The 21,638-nt window shown below is 46.2% G+C and overlaps 1 protein-coding gene across 5 annotated transcripts in view; it reads right to left on the bottom strand.

The window, feature by feature from the left end:
* The window catches only part of AGTPBP1 (ATP/GTP binding carboxypeptidase 1), a 182,909-nt gene extending 161,620 nt beyond the window's left edge, over positions 1 to 21,289 (bottom strand). For 2 of the 5 annotated variants that reach the window (XM_044273631.1, XM_044273672.1), the window contains exons 1-2: positions 21,097 to 21,201; positions 14,060 to 14,126 (exon numbers count right to left, since the gene is read on the bottom strand). In XM_044273631.1, coding sequence (XP_044129566.1) covers positions 14,060 to 14,091 — 32 coding nt within the window. In that variant the 5' untranslated portion in view covers positions 14,092 to 14,126; positions 21,097 to 21,201. The other 3 variants (XM_044273638.1, XM_044273644.1, XM_044273653.1) reach the window with 3 other exon arrangements.
* Between the last annotated feature and the right edge of the window lie 349 nt (positions 21,290 to 21,638).

Genomic DNA, 21,638 nt, shown 5'->3' with positions numbered 1-21,638 from the left:
TGCATTTAGCCGAGACTGGTGTATTATTTGGAAACCTCTTTTAGCCATAGGGCGCACACAGGGTATTCTATATGGAGGAGGCAAGGTCTGCTGTCACTAATGGAACTATCTCCAGAAGAGGTCACTGGATAGAAGTAACTTCACAAGCAAGGAGTGACTAAATAACTCTGTTTACACGTCAGTGCAAATCTCTTCATTATACCTGATCTCTGAGTAGGCTTCACCACTGGTTTTGGCTCACAAAAACTGAAGCGTGAACTCAGCCTATAATGCCTTAGGCCTCATACACACGAACGTTGTTTTGGTCCGCATCTGATGAGGACCTATTCACTTCAATGGGGCCGCATCCGTTGCTCAGTTCCGTGGTCCGCAAAAAAAATCTAACCTGTCCTATTCTTGTCCGTTTTGCGGACAAGAATAGGCAGTTATATTAATGGCTGTCTGTGCCGTTCTGCAAATTGCGGACCGCAAAACACACAACGGTCAGTGTGCATGTAGCCTTATTCACACATCAGTGATTTTAATCAGTGATTGGGAGCCAAAACCAGGAGTGACACCTACACACAGTTCAGGTATAAGGGCCCTTGCACACGATTGTATGCCCTCCGAGACATACGGTCCATGAGCGGGCCATATGTCCTGGAGTGGCATTGATCGTGCGCACGGGAGTACACAGCATCATAGATTACAATGATGCTGTCCACGTCAGGCCGCCTGTGGAACTATTGTCCCGCACTCATAAGATCATATGACTGTGGGACAATAGCCCCGTGGGCGGTCCGACGTGGACAGCATCATTGTAATCTATGATGCTGTGTACTCCCGTGCGCACGATCAATGCCACTCCAGGACATATGGCCCGCTCATGGACCGTATGTCTCGGAGGGCATACAATCGTGTGCAAGGGCCCTAAGGGAAAGATCTGCACCTGTTCTGTGTTTAGAGCCGCACCTGGTTTGGGCTCAAAATCACTGATGGAAATCACTGACCAAAACACTGATGTGTGAATAAGGCCTAAGGGGCAGAAAGTCTCCTGATCTGGCTAATTCTCTATGAAACCAGCATATGCTTACGTTATCCACATGTTTTTTCAGCAAGACGCTGACCGAAAATAGCTAAAACTGAAGAATTTCTGGGAAGATTTAGTAAAGGTTTTATGCCAACTTTCACATCATGCTCCCAATTTTTGTGAAAGTGGGCAGGAAGGGGCAGGGTCTGTTTGGCCCAACAGTTTTAGGGTCCATTCAGACGTCCGTAGGTGTTTCGCGGTCCGCAAATTGCAGATCCGCAAAACATGCGGACCGCACATCACCAGCACTATAACAGAAAATGGCTTTTCTTGTCCGCAGTTGCAGACAAGAATAGGACATGTTCTATTTTTCTTCGGGAACGGAATTGCAGATGCGGTCGGCACATAGTGTGCTGTCCGCATCCGTTCCAGCCCCATTGAAAATGAATGGGTCTGGTCCGGACCTAACTTGACATGTGAATGGAGCCTTAATCTTCTGACCCAGCTTTCTAGGACCAGCTTTCTGGTGCCCAGTGTAGCCGAGGTGTGCCAAGTTTAAGAATTTTGGCCCATCTCATGCCATCGTCCAACTAGATCAAGAGTTGTGTTAGAAGTGCCAGTCTTGATAAATTCACCCATTTTTTTTGGAACAGGCATATCAAAATAAATAAAAAATTATAAGAAAATGTAACACAGTGTTCCTCAACTCTGGTCCCCAGGGACCACCTGCGGGTCATGATTTGAGAATATCCCACAGAATTGATTCCTGTGGTAAGTTCTGATGCATGGACACTAATTATATCACCTGCTCAATACTAAGGAAACCCTGAAAGCATGACCGGTAGGTGGGCCCTGAGGACTGGACTTGAGGAACACTGATGTTACATATTTACCTTTTAGTACTCCTGCCAAATGCCACCGCTCTGATCTCCTGGGCGGTAGTGGCAGAATGCTAGGCACTGTGTGCACAGAATACACAGCCATATGGCCTGTATAATGACAGAGCCGTTCCTCTGGTTAGGAGGAGCAGCTGCTCGGCAAATCAGGGGATCCATCCAGTGGACCAATCAAGGGCCGGGATAGGAGGACCAATGAGAGCACCTGGCATTCTATAGGAAGATGGCTTGCCCTGATAACTTTGAAAGTTATTGTATCCTACAACCGGGTATTGCTGGTATATTCATTTTGTATTGCTATTAGATTCTTGTTTTGTGACTTGGCTTCCCTAGAGAAATATCATGGATTACCCTTCCTCAGCCTACTGGTATCGACTTGGACTATCTGACTTACCTTTTGTCTACTTTTCTCCTCTCATTTGTAGTTCCTGCCTAGTTTTGACTCTGTTATAGACCCCCTACTCTGAATTTAGACTCCATCTAGCTTTGATGTTCTATCTGCTGTTACCCGGTACTGACTCTTGGCTCCATATGGTTATGCCCCATCCTGTTTGCTCCACCAGTCCATAACTACTCTGCAGATGCAACCTGAAGATTCAAAACATTGAAGGCCAGATCACTGCAAAGGATAAATACCTGCAGTCCCTTAGATTTTGCTAACCACAGACTAGATGATACCCAAAACCCACCTATAGAAAGAAACAGATAGAATAGCGAGCCAATATTCCTGACTGATTATTAGTTACTATAAAAATTTGGTTGAAGGCATTACTGATCACTGGTCATGTAGGGATGCTACACTATTCCAATCTAAACATAGAAAGGAGCTGTCCACCTTTTCGATACTGATCACTGATATTTTGGATAGGTCAGCAATACTGAATTGGTGGAGGTCTGACTCCTAACAACCCCACATTCAGCTGTTGTGGCAGCCGCTGAAATATGTCATCAAGAACATTACAACCAGACCCATTCATTATTGTTTCCAGCGTTGGTGGCTGTCATAAATAGCAGGTGTCATACTCCCACAGATCTGATTTTGATGACCTAACGAAGGATAGGTCATCAGTATCTAAAAGATGGAAGTTTCTAGGATACTATGTGCACTAAAATCCTGGGTGACATAGTGTCTGTAGTGCAATGACTCCTGTTCGTCACTTGACACATAGTCCAATGGCTTAGGACCCGATAAAACCCATTTCGTGATGGATAGTCTGATAAATATAAGAATGGGAAAAAGAAAACTATCCTTTTTATTTCATTTAGGGCTTTAATTTGATGACTTTGACAAGGATCTGGTCAAAATGAAAGCAGAGTTATGCAGAAGTTTATAAAACGCTAAGGGACTAAAACGTCCTCGCCTTACTGTATGCTTTAGTATAATCCACATTTCTAACTATTGCTCTCAGTACTTTTGCTTTTCCTTTCCAATCTAATCAAGTGTTTGAGTACTAGGAATTCAGTGATAACACAAGCAGAAACATTCTGTAGAACATGGGAACTCTGCTTTTCTCATGAAGGTTGCAAAGGTCATGTAGAGACTTTATGTTCCATAACCATCCCAATTTAGAAAGAGAAGGTTAAAGGGGTCGTCAGAGTTATTTTTTTGTTCTTTGTATGTTTCTAACTAGGCAAATGTAAGGACTTTACAATTCACTTAGGCTACTTTCACACTAGCGTTTTAGTTTTCCGGTATTGAGATTTGTCATAGGGTCTCAATACCGGAAAAAAAATGCTTCAGTTTTGTCCCCATTCATTGTCAATGGGGACAAAATGTAACGGAACAGAATGGAGTTCTGCAAAATACATTCTGTTCCGTTTATGTCACTACCAGAGCTTTGAGACGTTCTCACAGCTCTGTGTCTCCACCCCTGTGATGATGTCACTTAGAGTTTGGAGGTGTTCTCACTGTTCTGTTTCTCCGCCCCTGTGATGAGGTCATCACTCCCAGCTGTTCCTCCTGCGTTTGATTTCCCTGCCTTTAAATCACTCCTCCTCCTATTGCAGGGCGTGGATTATATTTCTCTTTTCAGTTGTATCTTCACTTGTTTAGCTATTAGTTCTCTGGACCTGTGTTCTGTTGCTGCAAGCACTCCGGATATTGCCAGCGGCCCTTAGGATCCGTCTTCTCTGCGGTTGCAGCTCCATCAGCTAAGTGTGCAGACATTGTTGTGTACCTGGTGATTTTCTGACTGGATCTGAGGTGGCCACGGTTCCCTCCATATTCTGAGCAGGGCATCAGTGGCCGTGCCCCTTCCACTATTGTAGGGGGTTACAGGGCTCATCAGTCTTAGGTACGCGGGCATGCCTCGTTCCACCACTTGGATCCAGGCATGTGCTTTAGCAGCATAGGGAGAGTGTTGAGGGTCTGACAGGGGTCACCCTTTCCCTTCCCTAGTTTGGGTCCGGTCAGTAGCTCTTTTACTGTGTATGCTCTGGTTACCCTTAAACAGCCGTGACATTATAATCCACCAAAACCGTCCTTGTTGACATGGATCCGCTTTCTGGCTTGGTTGACGCATGCAGGGTCTTTCTTTGGAAGTAGCGGATCTCCGTCAATCTGTGACTCAGCTACAAGCATTGGGCTCTGCTCCGGCTCATGGAGTCTGTTGCGAGCCAAAGGTCTCACTTCCGGAAACGTTCTCCGGGGGCAGTGAGAATTTTGTTCGCTTCAGAGAGGCATGTAAACTCCATTTTTGTTTGTGTCCCCACTCCTCTGGTAATGAGGAACAGAGGGTGAGGATTGTCATCTCCCTGCTCAGGGGTAATGCTCAGACTTGGGCTTTTTCGCTGCCATCAGGGGATCCCTCCCTTCGATCCGTGGAGAGATTTTTTGTGGCCCTGGGACAGATATATGATGACCCGGATCGTGTTGCTCTGGCAGAATCGAACTTACGTGTTTTATGCCAGAACAAACTGTCTGCGGAGCTTTATTGTTCTGAATTTCGGAGATGGGCAGCTGATTCAGGCTGGAATGATGCTGCACTCCGAAGTCAGTTCTGTCATGGTCTCTCAGAGGGTTTGAAAGATGCCTTTGCTTTCCATGAGAGACCAACGTCCTTAGAGTCTGCCATGTCATTGGCGGTACGCCTTGACAGGCGTCTAAGAGAAAGAAACAAGACCTCTCCGTCCAGCCATTGTCAGTCTAGGGGCAATGGTGCGGACTCATTCAGTATGCAGGGGTCTCATCCTGTCTCGCTCCCCTCTGAGGAGGAGCTCATGCAGCTAGGCCGACTTGCCCCTGATAAAAGAGGATTTAGTCCTCAGAATATGGTGTGTTTTTGTTGTGGGGGCATAGGTCATTTGGCAAATGTTTGTCCATCTAGGAGATTCCTGAACTGTACTAAGAGCGATAATAAGAGAAAAACCTCAAGAGGTAGATCATCAAGTTCTGCTTCATCTGTTACTTTGGGCAAAGTTGATGTGGGAATTGATGCTATTCCTCTGACCTGCAGTTCCCGTTTTCTCCTGTCTGCCAGGGTGGCGCTAGAGAGCAAAGTCATTCCTTGTGAGATTTTTGTCGATAGTGGAGCGGCCGTCAATCTTTGTTAAAAAAAAAGATGGCTCTCTGAGACCTTGCTTAGATTTTAGGGAGCTGAACCGTATCACGATTCGCGATCCCTATCCCCTTCCTCTGATCCCGGACCTCTTCAACCAAATTGTTGGGGCCAAGGTGTTTTCCAAATTGGATCTGAGAGGCGCGTACAACCTGGTCAGGGTCAGAGAGGGGGATGAATGGAAAACGGCCTTTAATACCCCTAACGGGCATTTCGAGAATCTCGTTATGCCTTTCGGCCTGATGAATGCTCCGGCCGTCTTTCAGCATTTTGTTAATAGTATTTTCTATCATTTAATGGGGAAATTTGTATTGGTGTCTCTTGATGATATTTTGATTTTTTCCCCTGATGTTCAGACCCATCAGGATCATCTTTTTCAGGTCCTGCAGATACTGCGGGAGAATAAACTGTATGCCAAGCTGGAGAAATGTCTTTTTATGGTATCGGAGATTCAATTTCTGCGTTTTCTCCTCTCTGCTTCTGGTTTTCGCATGGATCCGGAGAAGGTCCGTGCTGTGCTGGAGTGGGAGCTTCCTGAAAATCAGAAGGCATTGATGCGCTTTCTGGGTTTTGCTAACTACTACAGAAAGTTCATTTTGAATTATTCCTCTATTGTCAAACCCCTTACTGACATGACAAAAAAGGGGACAGATTTTTCCTCTTGGTCGGAGGAGGCGGTTGCAGCCTTTTCTAAGATTAAAGAGAGTTTTGCGTCTGCTCCTATCTTGGTGCATCCCGATGTTTCCTTACCTTTAATTGTTGAGGTGGATGCTTCCGAGGTGGGTGTGGGTGCAGTTTTGTCCCAGGGCCCCTCTCCTGCCAAATGGCGACCTTGTGCCTTTTTCTCTAGAAAACTCTCCCCGGCAGAGAGAAACTATGATGTGGGAGATAGGGAGTTGTTGGCCATCAAGTTGGCTTTCGAGGAATGGCGCCATTGGTTGGAGGGGGCCAGGCACCCTATCACCGTTTTTACCAACCATAAGAATCTGGCGTACTTGGAGTCGGCCAGGCGTATGAATCCGAGACAGGCCAGATGGTCTCTGTTCTTCTCCAGTTTCAATTTTGTTGTTACTTTCCGCCCTGGGATCAAGAATGTGAAGGCTGATGCTCTCTCTCGCTGTTTTCCGGGAGGAGGAAACTCCGAGGACCCGGGTCCCATTTTGGCGGAAGGGGTAGTTGTTTCTGCTCTATATTCCGATTTGGAGGCCGAGGTCCAGGCTGCCCAGACTGAGGCACCTGCCCGTTGTCCCTCCGGGAAGTTGTTCGTGCCTCCTGAGCTACGTCACAAACTCTTTAAAGAACATCATGATACGGTTCTTGCTGGTCACCCCGGGAGTAGAGCCACGGTAGATCTCATTGCTCGGAGATTTTGGTGGCCGGCTCTTCGTAAGTCTGTGGAGGGTTTTGTGGCTGCTTGTGAGACGTGCGCTCGCGCTAAGGTCCCTCGTTCACGACCTTCAGGTTCCCTTCTCCCGTTACCCATACCTTCCCGTCCTTGGACACACCTGTCCATGGACTTTATCACGGATCTTCCTCGTTCCTCGGGGAAGTCGGTGATCCTGGTGGTCGTGGACCGTTTTAGCAAGATGGCTCATTTCGTTCCTTTCCCTGGTTTACCCAATGCTAAAACGTTGGCGCAAGCTTTTGTCGACCATATTGTTAAATTGCACGGCATTCCCTCTGATATTGTTTCCGATAGAGGCACGCAGTTTGTGTCTAGGTTCTGGAAGGCTTTCTGTTCTCGCCTGGGGGTTCGGCTGTCCTTCTCTTCTGCTTTTCACCCGCAGTCGAATGGTCAGACTGAGCGCCTTAATCAGAATCTGGAGACATATTTGCGCTGTTTTGTGGCAGAGAACCAGGAGGATTGGTGTTCATTTCTCCCTCTTGCTGAGTTTGCTTTGAACAACCGTCGTCAGGAATCTTCTGATAAGTCACCATTTTTTTGTGCATATGGGTTCCATCCGCAGTTTGGGACATTCTCGGGAGGGGCTCTTTCTGGTTTACCTGAGGAGGAGAGATTTTCCTCATCTTTGTCTACCATTTGGCAAAAGATTCAGAGTAATCTCAGAAAGATGAGTGAGAAATATAAGCGTGTGGCTGATAAGAGACGTGTGCCTGGTCCGGACCTGAATGTGGGTGATCTGGTGTGGTTGTCTACAAGAAATATTAAACTGAAGGTTCCCTCCTGGAAATTGGGTCCCAAGTTTATTGGGCCTTATAAAATTTTGTCAGTCATCAATCCTGTTGCCTTCCGTCTTGATCTTCCACGGGTTTGGAAGATACATAATGTATTTCACAGATCTCTCTTAAAACCATATGTCCAGCCCTCGGTACCCTCCTCTTTGCCTCCTCCTCCGATTTTGGTTGATGGCAAACTGGAGTTTGAGGTTTCCAGAATTGTGGACTCTCGCATTGTCCGCGGTTCTCTTCAGTACCTCGTTCATTGGAAGGGTTATGGTCCTGAGGAGAGGATGTGGGTTCCGATGTCTGACATTAAAGCCACTCGCCTTATCAGGGCATTTCATAGGGCTCATCCTGGGAAGGTGGGTCCTGGGTGTCCGGAGTCCACCCGTAGAGGGGGGGGGGGTACTGTCACTACCAGAGCTTTGAGACGTTCTCACAGCTCTGTGTCTCCACCCCTGTGATGATGTCACTTAGAGTTTGGAGGTGTTCTCACTGTTCTGTTTCTCCACCCCTGTGATGAGGTCATCACTCCCAGCTGTTCCTCCTGCGTTTGATTTCCCTGCCTTTAAATCACTCCTCCTCCTATTGCAGGGCGTGGATTATATTTCTCTTTTCAGTTGTAGCTCTGCCTTGAGTATCTTCACTTGTTTAGCGATTAGTTCTCTGGACCTGTGTTCTGTTGCTGAAAGCACTCCGGATATTGCCAGCGGCCCTTAGGATCCGTCTTCTCTGCGGTTGCAGCTCCATCAGCTAAGTGTGCAGACATTGTTGTGTACCTGGTGATTTTCTGACTGGATCTGAGGTGGCCACGGTTCCCTCCATATTCTGAGCAGGGCATCGGTGGCCGTGCCCCTTCCACTACTGTAGGGGTTACAGGGCTCATCAGTCTTAGGTACGCGGGCATGCCTCGTTCCACCACTTGGATCCGGGCATGTGCTTTAGCAGCATAGGGAGAGTGTTGAGGGTCTGACAGGGGTCACCCTTTCTCTTCCCTAGTTTGGGTCCGGTCAGTAGCTCTTTGACTGTGTATGCTCTGGTTACCCTTAAACAGCCGTGACAGTTTAGTTGCGTTCCCATACCGGAGAGCAAACCGCAACATGTTGCTTTCTGTCCTGGGATACGGAGCAAGACGGATCTGTCATGAACCTCAATGCAAGTCAATGGGGACAGATCAGTCTTCTCTGACACAATCTGCCACAACAGAAAACAGATCCGTCCTCCATTGACTTTCAATGGAGTTCATGACGGATCCGTCTTGGCTATGTTACAGATGATACAACCGGATCTGTTCATAACGGATGCAGGTGGTTGTATTATCAGTAACGGAAGCGTTTGTGCTGAAGCCTTACTTTATCTCCAGTGGCTGGTTTCTCAGATTTCACATGACCTGTGATGTCAGCCTCTCTCCCTGCTCTGATGATGTTTCGTGCACAAGCCTGAGAGAGCAGATCTGTGTCTGTACTGCCAGCTGCTGCTGTCTGCTCTCTCCCTGGATTCTTAACCCCTTCAGCAGCACAGACTCAGGGCTGAAGGCAAATGCTGGGCACAGGAGCTGACAGACTAGAGAAGTTCTGCAGAGCATTGCACAAGAACAGGTAGGGGGGAGATCCTGTGTATCAGCAGTGTCATTGTATAGCTGGGACTTGTAGTCCTACACATACAACATGCTGCAGAGTCTCCCAGCAGGCAGACATGTCACTCAGGACAGCACTTATATTCACTCCCTTTGCAGAACAGGGGGAGGGGCAGAGATTGTTGTTATTGCAGGTAAACAAAGGGCCAGAAGAGAACCAGGGAAATGAGGAAATAGATATTTTTTTGCCTAAAACTTGCTTAACTTAGTTATATATTGCTGACCATCAGATTTACAGTGCTATATTATTATTTTTTTTCATAACTCGGACAACCCCTTTAAATGTATCCACATATTTGGGTACCTTGATTATTTTCATATTTGCAGAATATTTTCAGTAATCAGAGAAAAAAAAAGCTTTAATAAAACAGATGAATCCCTAAACGTGTCAGCGTTTTCATTCAGTACAGAAATTTCAATGCTATTAAGAATAAATTATTATCATTATTCATATGGCTGATGGCAGACTTCTGTTTGTCGAAAATGTGACCCACCAGTTTGGAAAATATTGGCTAGAGTAGGCCTAAATTACATGTGTATGGAACCGGGCCTCATTGCCGTCAATGGGGATCTGGCGGTGAAGTAGAAGATCCGTCAGGCTTTGTGCTGGAACAGCCTGCCGGATCCACAAATGGAGATGTGAACGAAGCCTAAATTAGGCTGATGATTTGTCACTTTACAACAGGACCAGAGAGTCGATTTTTGTAAACTCCCTGGTTAGCCAGGTTAGTCGGCCACATTGCTGGTGGTATCATTCGTATATACAGTGACGGTGACGTGCAAGCTGACTTACTGCATGTAACCCCTGCAGCCAATCACTTTTCTCAATGCTGCGGACAGTGTTTGGCTGCAGCGGTCACATTTCGTGCATCTGCACGTCACTATTGCAGTTTGCAAACAAGCAGCAGAAGGACCAGATGGATGATTCAGAGGACAGCACTTGGGAAAAAAAGTAAATATAACTTTTTCTTTTTTTTTTTTTAGACTGTTTGGGGGCTTGTCCGAGATTTTTTATTATCTCAGACAACCCATTTAATGCTAGTTTAAAGGGAACCTGTCACCGGGAGTTTGTGTATAGAGCCGAGGACATGGGCTGCTAGATGGCCGCTAGCACATCCTCAATACTAAGTCCCCATAGCTCTGTGTGCTTTTATTGTGTAAAAAAATAATATTTGATACATATGCAAATGAACCTGAGATGTGTCCTGTACGCGAGAGGAGTCAGGGACAGGACTCATCTCAGGTTAATTTGCATATGTATCAAATCCGTTTTTTTACACAATAAAAGCACACAGAGCTATGGGGACTGGGTATTGCGGATGTGCTAGCGGCCATCTAGCAACCCATGTCCTCAGCTCTATACACAAAATCCCGGTGACAGGTTCCCTTTAACATAATGTTTATGTGAAAAAATGCCAAATTTTTCATGACTATGTTTCTTGACTAGGGCTGAAACGATTATTCGAATAACTCGATTAAATAGAGTCAAAAAATTCATCGATGCAGTTTCCCTGCATCGAGTAATCGTTTACATCACATGATCACGGAGCGGGAGTGAAATTAAGCGTCTCGCTCACCGCTTCCGTGTCCTCCGGAGGCCAGAGAGGCAGGACTGAGCCGGCCGGCACAGCGGAGGGAGGAGGAGGGAGTCCCTCCCTCCCCACTGTGCACGGCTGCCGCTGAACACCAATGAGGACAGAGTAGGAGGAGGAGGGGAGGGACTGTGGCCACTGCGCCACCAATGAATGTGCCGGCCATATCCCACAGGGTCCCCCTCCTACCCCCCATCATTGGTGGCAGTGGCCACAGGGTCCCGTCCCCGTCCCCCCCCATCATTGGTGGCAGTTTGCAGTTCCGATCGGAGCCCCAGCAGTGTAATGCTGGGGCTCCGATCGGTTACCATGGCAGCCAGGAGTCACGCTACTGAAGTCCTGGCTGCCATGGTATGTTAGTGAGCAGAGAGCAACGCATTATACTCACGTGCGCTGTGGCCGCCGGTCGCTCCTTCTTCTGTCTGTGCGGCGGATTGCTAATGCTTACAGCATTAGCAATGCGCCGCACAGACCTATGAGAAGGAGCGACCGGCGGCCACAGCGCACGTGAGTATAATGCGTTGCTCTCTGCTCACTAACATACCATGGCAGCCAGGACTTCAGTAGCGTGACTCCTGGCTGCCATGGTAACCGATCGGAGCCCCAGCATTACACTGCTGGGGCTCCGATCGGAACTGCAAACTGCCACCAATGATGGGGGGGGACGGGGACGGGACCCTGTGGCCACTGCCACCAATGATTAATACTGGGGGGGGGGGGTTGCGTTACCAGGGGGGGCAGGCAGATCAGAGGCTGGGGGGAGGCAGATGGAGAGAGAGTGGTTAATGGAGGCTGCAGGCACCACCTTGGCATGTATAAAGTTATTGGTTTAGAGAGGGGTTAATGAAGGCACCTCCAAGGTGCTTTCATTAACCTCTTCAAACCAATAACTTTATATATGCCTAATGCCAAGGTGCTTCCATTAACCCCTCCAAACCAATAACTTTATACATGCCCATTGGGTTTGGAGGGGTTAATGGAAGCACCTTGGCATTAGGCATGTATAAAGTTATTAACCCCTTCAAACCAATAACTTTATACATGCCTAATGCCAAGGTGCTTCCATTAACCCCTCCAAACCCAATGGGCATGTATAAAGTTATTGGTTTGGAGGGGTTAATGGAAGCACCTTGGCATTAGGCATGTATAAAGTTATTAACCCCTTCAAACCAATAACTTTATACATGCCTAATGCCAAGGTGCTTCCATTAACCCCTCCAAACCCAATGGGCATGTATAAAGTTATTGGTTTGGAGGGGTTAATGGAAGCACCTTGGCATTAGGCATGTATAAAGTTATTAACCCCTTCAAACCAATAACTTTATACATGCCTAATGCCAAGGTGCTTCCATTAACCCCTCCAAACCAATAACTTTATACATGCCTAATTACGTACGTTATTTTAAGTAGCTTTTTCTTATTAGATTACTCGATGAGTCGAGAAATATAATCGATAGAATACTCGATTACAAAAATATTCGTTTACTGCAGCCCTATTCTTGACAATGATGTTATTTAAAAAGTCTATATCAAACACAGTACATTCATAGCGTTTTGGTTTGTACCATTCTGTGTTTTTTTTTTGTTTTGTTTTTTTTTAAACACAGCATGCTCTGTGTATGCTGTTTTTTTCTAGTGTTTCTTCCCCATAGGCTTCTCTATAGGACTTTATAAAAACAACTATAGGAAAATGCATGCACAATATGTGAGTATAAGTACAAAACGGCACTAATAACACCATAAAAATACATTGCATTTATAATATTACGTGTTTTTTTCATGAGTGTATTTTTTTTCCCATTTAAAATCCAAGAAAATAACACTGTGCGAAAGATGAAAGAAAAATCATTTAAAAGGGAGTCGGTCAGCTCATTCTTTATTATTAAGCTACTACAATCATACAGCAGGCAACATAAACAGAATGAAGATTATACATTTTTTGCCCCCTGAAAAAAAGCAGGTTGATCCCATATGAAAATTAATTGAGAGGCTCATAGCGGGGTACGTGCTCAGGCCCTCCTGTCCTAAAGGTCCAAACACAGGGGAAGTTATAAGCATTCATTATAGTTACATTATTATTAAACTGGTAAGAATTGAGATCCGTCATAGGACCTCAATAGTGGGAGAAAACGCTTCATTTTTTGTCCCCATTCATTGTCATTGGGGACAGAACGTAACTGAACGAAACGGAATGCACCAAAATGCATTCCGTTCCGTTTGGTTGAGTCACCATCGCGGACAGAATAACAGTGCAAGCAGCGGTTTTCTGTCTGTGATGTGGTGCGGAGCAAGACGGATCCGTCCTGACACACAATGTAAGTCAATGGAAAACTAATCCGTCCCCCGTTGACTTACAATGGTTTTAGTGAAGGATCCGTCAGGGCTATTTTAGAGATAATACAACCAGATCCGTTCAGAATGGATGCAGGCGGTTGGCTCATCAGAACTGAAGCGTTTTTGCTGATCCATGACGGATCCAGCAAAAACACTGATATGAAAGTAGCCTTAAATGAGTGTTTAAAAATGTCAGGAGATCAGAGACAAGGCTTCACGTGAGCCGGCAGCTGACTGAGGAGGGGAACTCTGCAAACAGACTGATGTTTAAATCCCAGTATCACAAGAATGGCTCAATGTTTTTAATAAAGACCAACTTAAAAAATTATTTTTAGGCCAAAATGAGTAAAACACCATCTTAAGAAATTGCCCTGTGCCCATTGCCTTCAACATCTTATTTGCTTGGACTTTTAGCATGGCGACCAGTCTTGCTCAACCCTCAGTCAGACCACTGCAATAACCAAGAGACAGCCACTCAATTAGAGCATCACACAGAAGAGCATTGCACTATCTAGGCTTGTCAAGAAAACTGAGCTTTCATAATGTTATCTCAATGAAACACCTACTCTGAATATTGAGGATTACAGATAACACCTTCCCCTCACAGCAGCAGTCAGCTGACAATGGGTTACCCATCTATACAGGTCTTATCATTTGTGCTGACTGCTACAGGACAGTTTTCAATGGTATAGTATAGTACAAGAAAAACCTCCAAAAAGTCTAAAACAAAAAATGTTTGCTGCGAATACAGAGTTTAGAAAATATTCTTAAAAGGGTTCCTATATCTTAGCATTTACAATCCAGATGTGTTATACCATGAAATGCAACGCCCAAGAGCAGTTATCCACACTTACCATTTTTCCGTAGGCACTCTTACTTTATTCATTTTGAAGTCTTATTTTTATTCCACCATTTCATTCCCTAAAACAAGGAAAAATGAACAATTTATAGACTATAATATTTTCATTAGTCATCAGAATCTGTACATTTAGGGTACTTTCCCTTTATCGGCAGGGGACTCCGGCAGGCTGTTCCGGCGGGTGAACAGCCTGTCGGATCCGTCCTGCTGCTAGTTCACGCGTGCCCCCGGACTGCCGCTCTATTCCCATTGATAATGGGGGCGGGGGAGGAGTTCCGGCGGCAGCCGGACTAAAAGTACGACATGCAGTACTTTTAGTACGGCTGCCTCTCGCAGTGCGCTGCCTTGCTGCTGCCGGAACTCCACCCCTGCCCCCATTATAGTCAATACGTACGGAGCGGCAGTCCGGGGACACGCGTGAACTAGCGGCAGGACAGATCAGACAGGCTGTTCACCCGCTGAAACAGCCTGCCGGACTCCCCTGCCGCTAGTGTGAAACTAGCCTAAGCATAGCCTTCTTGCACCACCAGATGATGTAGCACTAACTATTGCACATGCTCCTTAAAGGCATTGTAAGAGACAATAAAAAATAAATCTCGGGCAAGCCCCTCAAGTGGTATACAGTAAGAAAGCCTACTTCCCTCTTTCTCCAGTGCTGGTTCAGTCCTCCTGCCGCGGTAACATACTGGTATATAGCACGTGACTACTGCAGCCAATCGCTATCCTCACCATCCTACCATTTGAGTGGGTTGTCTTAAATTTTTTTATTATCTCGGACAACCCCTTGAAGGTGGCCATTCACCTCAGCTACCATTCAGTAAACCATCAGATGGTTGGCCTGTCCTACTGAAATCAGTGGTGTATGGTCATCTTGCAAAACATGGGCGCTCTGAAGCAGATACTCCCCCATAAGTTCTATCTGCAGTAGACAAAACAACTGTTCAAGCTGTTTTCCACTTTTTACATATGGATGAACTATCCTTCAGAAAGGCCATCAATACCTGGTTGGTGGGGCTGCGACGTGAGGCACTTGCTCATTCATGGGGTGATCAATAGCACCTTTACACAGGAGGAATTATGTAGAACAAGTGTTCCTGGGAACATCCCTTCCCTAGAACTGCCCTAATTGTCGATTTCTGTAAAGGGGTCTTCAGTCTAAATAGTTGTGAGAGAAGGGAATTAGATGGTTACCCTCTTTGGAGAGATCTCTATACACCGCTGCAGAATATGTTGGAACTATATCATCTAAAGGAAACAAATAAGGTACAGTTCTAAACAGCACAGTCCACCTCCAACCGCATCCATACACAGATTCACCATTATTTTATACTTCATCTTTAGAGTAGATCAACTGCAAGGTCACGATGAGCATAGAAATCTGAGCCTAACAGACGTGGAGGATAATCTAGTGCGCTCTACATTTTAGCATGAAACCACATACAAGAAACGTTACGGCAGGTCATACTATAAGACTACATGCACATGACCGCATGTCTTCTGCGGTCCACAAACTGATGCCATGTACATCCCAAACTTTCCTAAGCTCTTATTATAGAGACAGCTGTTCTTTTCCACAAAACGGACAACAATAGGAAATCATTTGCAGAACGGCTGCATGGACACGGACAGCACAAGGATCTCATCTATCTTTTGCACCCCCATAAAAATAAACAGAAATAAAAGGACCAAAAGTGCTGTCGTGTACATGAGGCCTTTCACTAATTAGACCGTATATTTTTGCCAGGGCTTTAAAGGGCTTCTGTCACCCCACTAAAGTGATTTTTTTTTTTTGGGCTGGTGAAATTAGTTATATTGCGATATATGACAATATAATTGTGTTACTTACTTTGATCCAGCAGTTTCTTCAAAAAACGAAGTTTTATCATATGTAAATTCGGTCTCTAACAGCAAGTAGGGCGGCTACTTGCTGGTAGCTGCTGCAGAAATCCGCCCCCTCGTCGTGTTGATTGACAGGGCCAGCCGGGATCTCCTCCTCCGGCCAGCCCTGTCGGCATTTCAAAAATCGCGCGCCTCTGTTGATTCGGCGCAGGCGCTCTGAGATGAGGAGGCTCGTCTCCTCAGCACTCCCTCAGTGCGCCTGCGCCGATGACATCACCGAAATAGAAGACGTCATCGGCGCAGGCGCACTGAGGGAGTGCTGACGAGACGAGCCTCCTCATCTCAGAGCGCCTGCGCCGAATCAACAGAGGCGCGCGATTTTTGAAATGCCGACAGGGCTGGCCGGAGGAGGAGATCCCGGCTGGCCCTTTCAATCAACACGACGAGGGGGTGGATTTCTGCAGCAGCTACCAGCAAGTAGCCGCCCTACTTGCTGTTAGAGACCGAATTTACATATGATAAAACTTCGTTTTTTGAAGAAACTGCTGGATCAAAGTAAGTAACACAATTATATTGTCATATATCGCAATATAACTAATTTCACTAGCCCAAAAAAAACAAAACACTTTAGTGGGGTGACAGAAGCCCTTTAAGGCGACAAACATTGCATAACCTCAAAGATAGAGGAAAAATTGTAAGCACAAGACAGACACAATAATCCTGACCTTGTATTTATGCTGAAGCTGTCATCATGGAGCTACACAGCCAGAAGTATATCCCTGTAGTCTGAGGTCTTCAGAAATGTCAGACTACATAGCTTTGCATCAAGGCATGTGCCACCACTATCCCTGCCTTCACCTACCATAGCGCTTTTCCATAGGGAGCGTCCAATCAATAGGTTACACTAGGTGTTTTTAAGGGACAATTACTCTTATTTGATCATCAGTATAGAAAACGCAGTAAGAGAAGGGCTCTAAAAGCTGCCATACACATCAACGCCCCCATAAACATTACTGTATTTGTCTGACAGTCAAATTTGCATGAGGAACTCCTGAGTCTCCCCCAACAGATGATGATGGGGAGAGAAGGATCGGGTAAAGTGTTTTTTTTTTTTTTTGCCCCATCCTTTGGCTCTTCCAGCAGATAAGCCTCCACCAGAGGTGCCTGTCAGTGGCTTTCTCCTCCCTCCCCATTGAATACACATGCACATTCGGCCAAACCGAACGAGTATGTGGGAGAGTTAGAAGGGAGTCGGGAGAATAAAAAGGACTGGGTATGTTTAACATGCACATGTTTTGGCGCTGGAAGGGCTATGGATACTGTAGGCAAAGGACTAAGTTCCCATTCTGTCCTATGTTGGAAAATGAAAAAAAGAACACCTGGAAAATGTTATGAGATTGAGTTGAGACGGACAAAATAAAAGCTGCTAGTGGAGCTTGGTCAATGATCACACAACCAAGGTGGGCCCCTTTTATTTTGGGTTTTGCAGCAGGGTATATGTTAAGGCAGGGTCACATTAATACTGTGGCATCTCCACTCTGATATGGCACCAGTTATGCAGATGATGGATATCCTCCTGGATGTCATTCCAAGCTCTTTCAACTTGAACCCGTTGTTCAGCCAAGATGGTTGTTGGCTGCTGTGTATGGAAGATCCATCGCGCTATGCAGTCCCATAGATTCTTGATAGATGATCTGGTGATCAATCTGGCCAGGGGAGCTGCTGGATACCCTGAAAAGCATGTTGTGTAGCAGTGTGTCGGCAGATATTATCTTGATGGGACACCACATCTCTAGTAGGTCTGGTTCCACAATGTCCTGAATATACCAAAGGTTGGTCAAAGTCCCTCCACTAATGTCAGACTGGAACAGGCATTGAAGCTAATGGCGCGCCGTGACAACTGGTGTTGGTCATGTTGGTCACCTATGCATGATGGCAGTAGGCACTCTCCAGCCCTCTTGCAAATTTTGATGCAGTCATCATTAGTACCAAAGCAGAACCTGCTTTTATTGGTTTATTATAACCAACCTGGCGTGAGTGGGAAAACTCGCAGATTGCAACACAAAGGACCTTTGTGCCACAATCTGCGCCAGAAATACGCCTAATTTAGGCGTATTTTCATTTGAGAAGTTACCCCCTATATTTTGCAATTTAGGCCTCCAATTGACCTATTTCTGCACCAGTGCAGATGCTCTTGGCAATGGTAAGGTCAGTGGCAAACAAGCTAGTGGGATGCGTGAATGCAGTCCTGCTTCATACAGACGGTTTCTTATGGTCCGAGTGGTCGCTGCAGGGACTACTGCAGAATCAGTCTGTGATGCCGTGGCTTTGAGCAGCTCTTATACAGTGACCATTCATTTCTATGGGGCCGTACGGTGTTCGGCCCGGATCTGGAAATGCGGACCCGAAAAAAAATAGAATGTGTCCTATACTTGTCCGCAATTGCGGACAAGATTAGGCATTTTTTAAATGCCGGCAATGTGCGGTCCACAAAATGCAGAACGCACATTGCCAGTATCCGTGTTTTGCGGATCCGCAAAACACACACGGATGTGTGAATGGACCCTTACTACGAGGCCCATGTTCTAAGCCAAATGTAAACTAGCCAACCTTACTAGGATAATGTGGTATCAGGTTGTAGATGAAGTGTCCTGCTTCCATTATTAATGGATCTTCATACCTTCCTACCACCGGACAGTAGATAATGCAGAAAGAAGGAAAGGTAAGAGAAAGGATGCTAAATAAAACCTGTCACCCCAATTTTGGACTATTATCGGCGGTAATACACGTATAGTACTGCAGATAAGTCCTGATCATTACTTTTTATTTTCCTACTGTCCCCGGTCCGCCCGCTGTCAGCACTCAAAGCTGCACTGAAATACACAGTCCAGACTGCTGTGCTGTTTTAACATAACGGACGGGACACGTGCGCATGCACAGCGGTCCTGACAATGTATTTCAGTGCAGCTATGACCACTGACAGCAAGAGAACGGGCATAAGAAGAAAAAATAGAAATGTGATCTGGACTCTAAATCTGCAGCACTAATAATGTATTACTGTAGATACCGGTAATGGTCCAAAATCAGGGTGACAGATTGCATTTAATTATCCTCGCTGCTCATACCTATTGAGCCCAAAGGCTACTTGTTACGTCCATGGTCTAAGGCCTGCTGCACACAACCAAATCCATTTTGTGGTCCACAAATCACAGATGCGGCCATGCGCACCCTGCAATTTTCACAGGACCCACTGTAAAAAAAGAAAAAAAAAAAAGTATATTCTTGTCCACAAAACAGACAAGAATAGAACAGGTTCTATATTCTGCAGCCCAGCATAAACATGTGCACAAGCATCCAATAGATGAAGTAGAATCATGGCAAAGAGAGGGACGGCGTACAATAAAGTAAAGAGAGAGACGACGTACAATAAAGTAAAGAGAGGGACGGCGTACAATAAAGTAAAGAGAGGGACGGCGTACAATAAAGTAAAGAGAGGGACGGCGTACAATAAAGTAAAGAGAGGGACGGCGTACAATAAAGTAAAGAGAGGGACGGCGTACAATAAAGTAAAGAGAGGGACGGCGTACAATAAAGTAAAGAGAGGGACGGCGTACAATAAAGTAAAGAGAGGGACGACGTACAATAATGTAAAGAGAGGGACGACGTACAATAATGTAAAGAGAGGGACGACGTACAATAATGTAAAGAGAGGGACGACGTACAATAATGTAAAGAGAGGGACGACGTACAATAATGTAAACAGAGGGACGACGTACAATAATGTAAACAGAGGGACGACGTACAATAATATAAACAGAGGGACGACGTACAATAATGTAAACAGAGGGACGACGTACAATAATGTAAACAGAGGGACGACGTACAATAATGTAAACAGAGGGACGACGTACAATAATGTAAAGAGAGGGACGACGTACAATAATGTAAAGAGAGGGACGACGTACAATAATGTAAAGAGAGGGACGACGTACAATAATGTAAAGAGAGGGACGACGTACAATAATGTAAACAGAGGGACGACGTACAATAATGTAAACAGAGGGACGACGTACAATAATGTAAACAGAGGGACGACGTACAATAATGTAAACAGAGGGACGACGTACAATAATGTAAACAGAGGGACGACGTACAATAATGTAAACAGAGGGACGACGTACAATAATGTAAACAGAGGGACGACGTACAATAATGTAAAGAGAGGGACGACGTACAATAATGTAAAGAGAGGGACGACGTATAATAACTAGGGATGAGCGAATTTCATATTTTGACATTTGTTTTCGGTTCGGGTTGAGGCAAAATGTGAACTGCGTTACGGATTCCGTTACAACGGACCATAGCGCAATTTCATGACGTAATGCATAACGAAATACCTTTAGAGGCAATCCGTTAATTATTCCGTCATAATAGAAGTCTATGTGCAGGGGAGGACTCCCCAGCATAACGGAAACGGGACAGATCTGTTTTGCAGGCCATAGACTTCTATTATGACGGAATGAAGAACGGAATGCCTCTAAAGGGATTTCGTTATGCATTACGTCATGAAATTGCGCCATGGTCCGTGGTAACGGAATCCGTAACGCAGTTCACATTATACCACAACCCGAACCGAAAACAAATTTCAAAATATGAAATTCGCTCATCCCTAATAATAACGTACAATAAATGATGTAATAAACAGATGTAACGGAACAGAACAGATCATTGGTCAGGACTAGAGGGCAGGACTGCTAGGGGGTCAAGAGGGGAGGCTCCAAAATACATTCTCCATCATCATATTCGCTCCTGCTTTCTGGTAAGTGACTGTGCATAACTACCAACCAGGGCAGCGATCACTTTCCGTGGCCCTACTGCTGCACTTGTGTGACATCAGCATCTGCGACTCATCTACCCCACACAACAGTACTAGACCGCCCGTAGCCATGACAGGGGCCGCTCTGCCGGACATCACCCTGCCCATTCCACAGAGGCTTCTAGACAGGAGGACGCATTGTGTCTCCATGGCAACACACAGCGGCTCTGCCCGCTCCCGCATACAAACACACAGCAGGCAGGTGCGGCTACTGCAAACCTCCTCCCCCCGGCCGGTGCCGCAGCACCCAGGCCTCATCACCTGACACATGTGACCCCCGGCCGCCCACCGCTCTCACGTCCAGCTTGTCACCTCACCAGACTGCAAGAAGCCCGCACACCTCACCAGAAGGAACCCGAGGTACCGCACAGGAATCCTGCTAGAATAAATTAAGATGATAGCAAAGGGGGCGTGACGGGGAGCCACACACCTACCGCACTCAGGGTGGAGCCGCCGTTCACATGAGCGTAATACGCCTGAACAAGCGTGCCGGTGCCGAGCTGGGCGTGGTGTAAAGCCGCGGGCGTGTTTAGAACGTGCAGTGGGCGTGCCTTAGCATCTTATTGGAAGCAGAGTGGTAGTGGGCGTGGTGTATAGCCGCGGGCGTGTTTAGAACGTGCAATGGGCGTGGCTTGGCATCCTATTGGAAGCAGAGTAGTAGTAGGGCGTGGTGTATAGCCGCAGGCGTGTTTAGACCGTGCAGTGGGCGTGGCTTGCCATCCTATTGGAAGCAGAGTGGTAGTGGGCGTGGTGTATAGCCGCGGGCGTGTTTAGAACGTGCAATGGGCGTGGCTTGGCATCCTATTGGAAGCAGAATGGTAGTGGGCGTGGTGTATAGCCGCGGGCGTGTCTAGAACGT

Source organism: Bufo gargarizans, chromosome 1 (genome assembly GCF_014858855.1).
Source record: "Bufo gargarizans isolate SCDJY-AF-19 chromosome 1, ASM1485885v1, whole genome shotgun sequence".
NCBI classification, from domain to species: Eukaryota; Metazoa; Chordata; class Amphibia; order Anura; family Bufonidae; genus Bufo; species Bufo gargarizans.
This window is presented reverse-complemented; position numbering and strand designations above follow the sequence as displayed.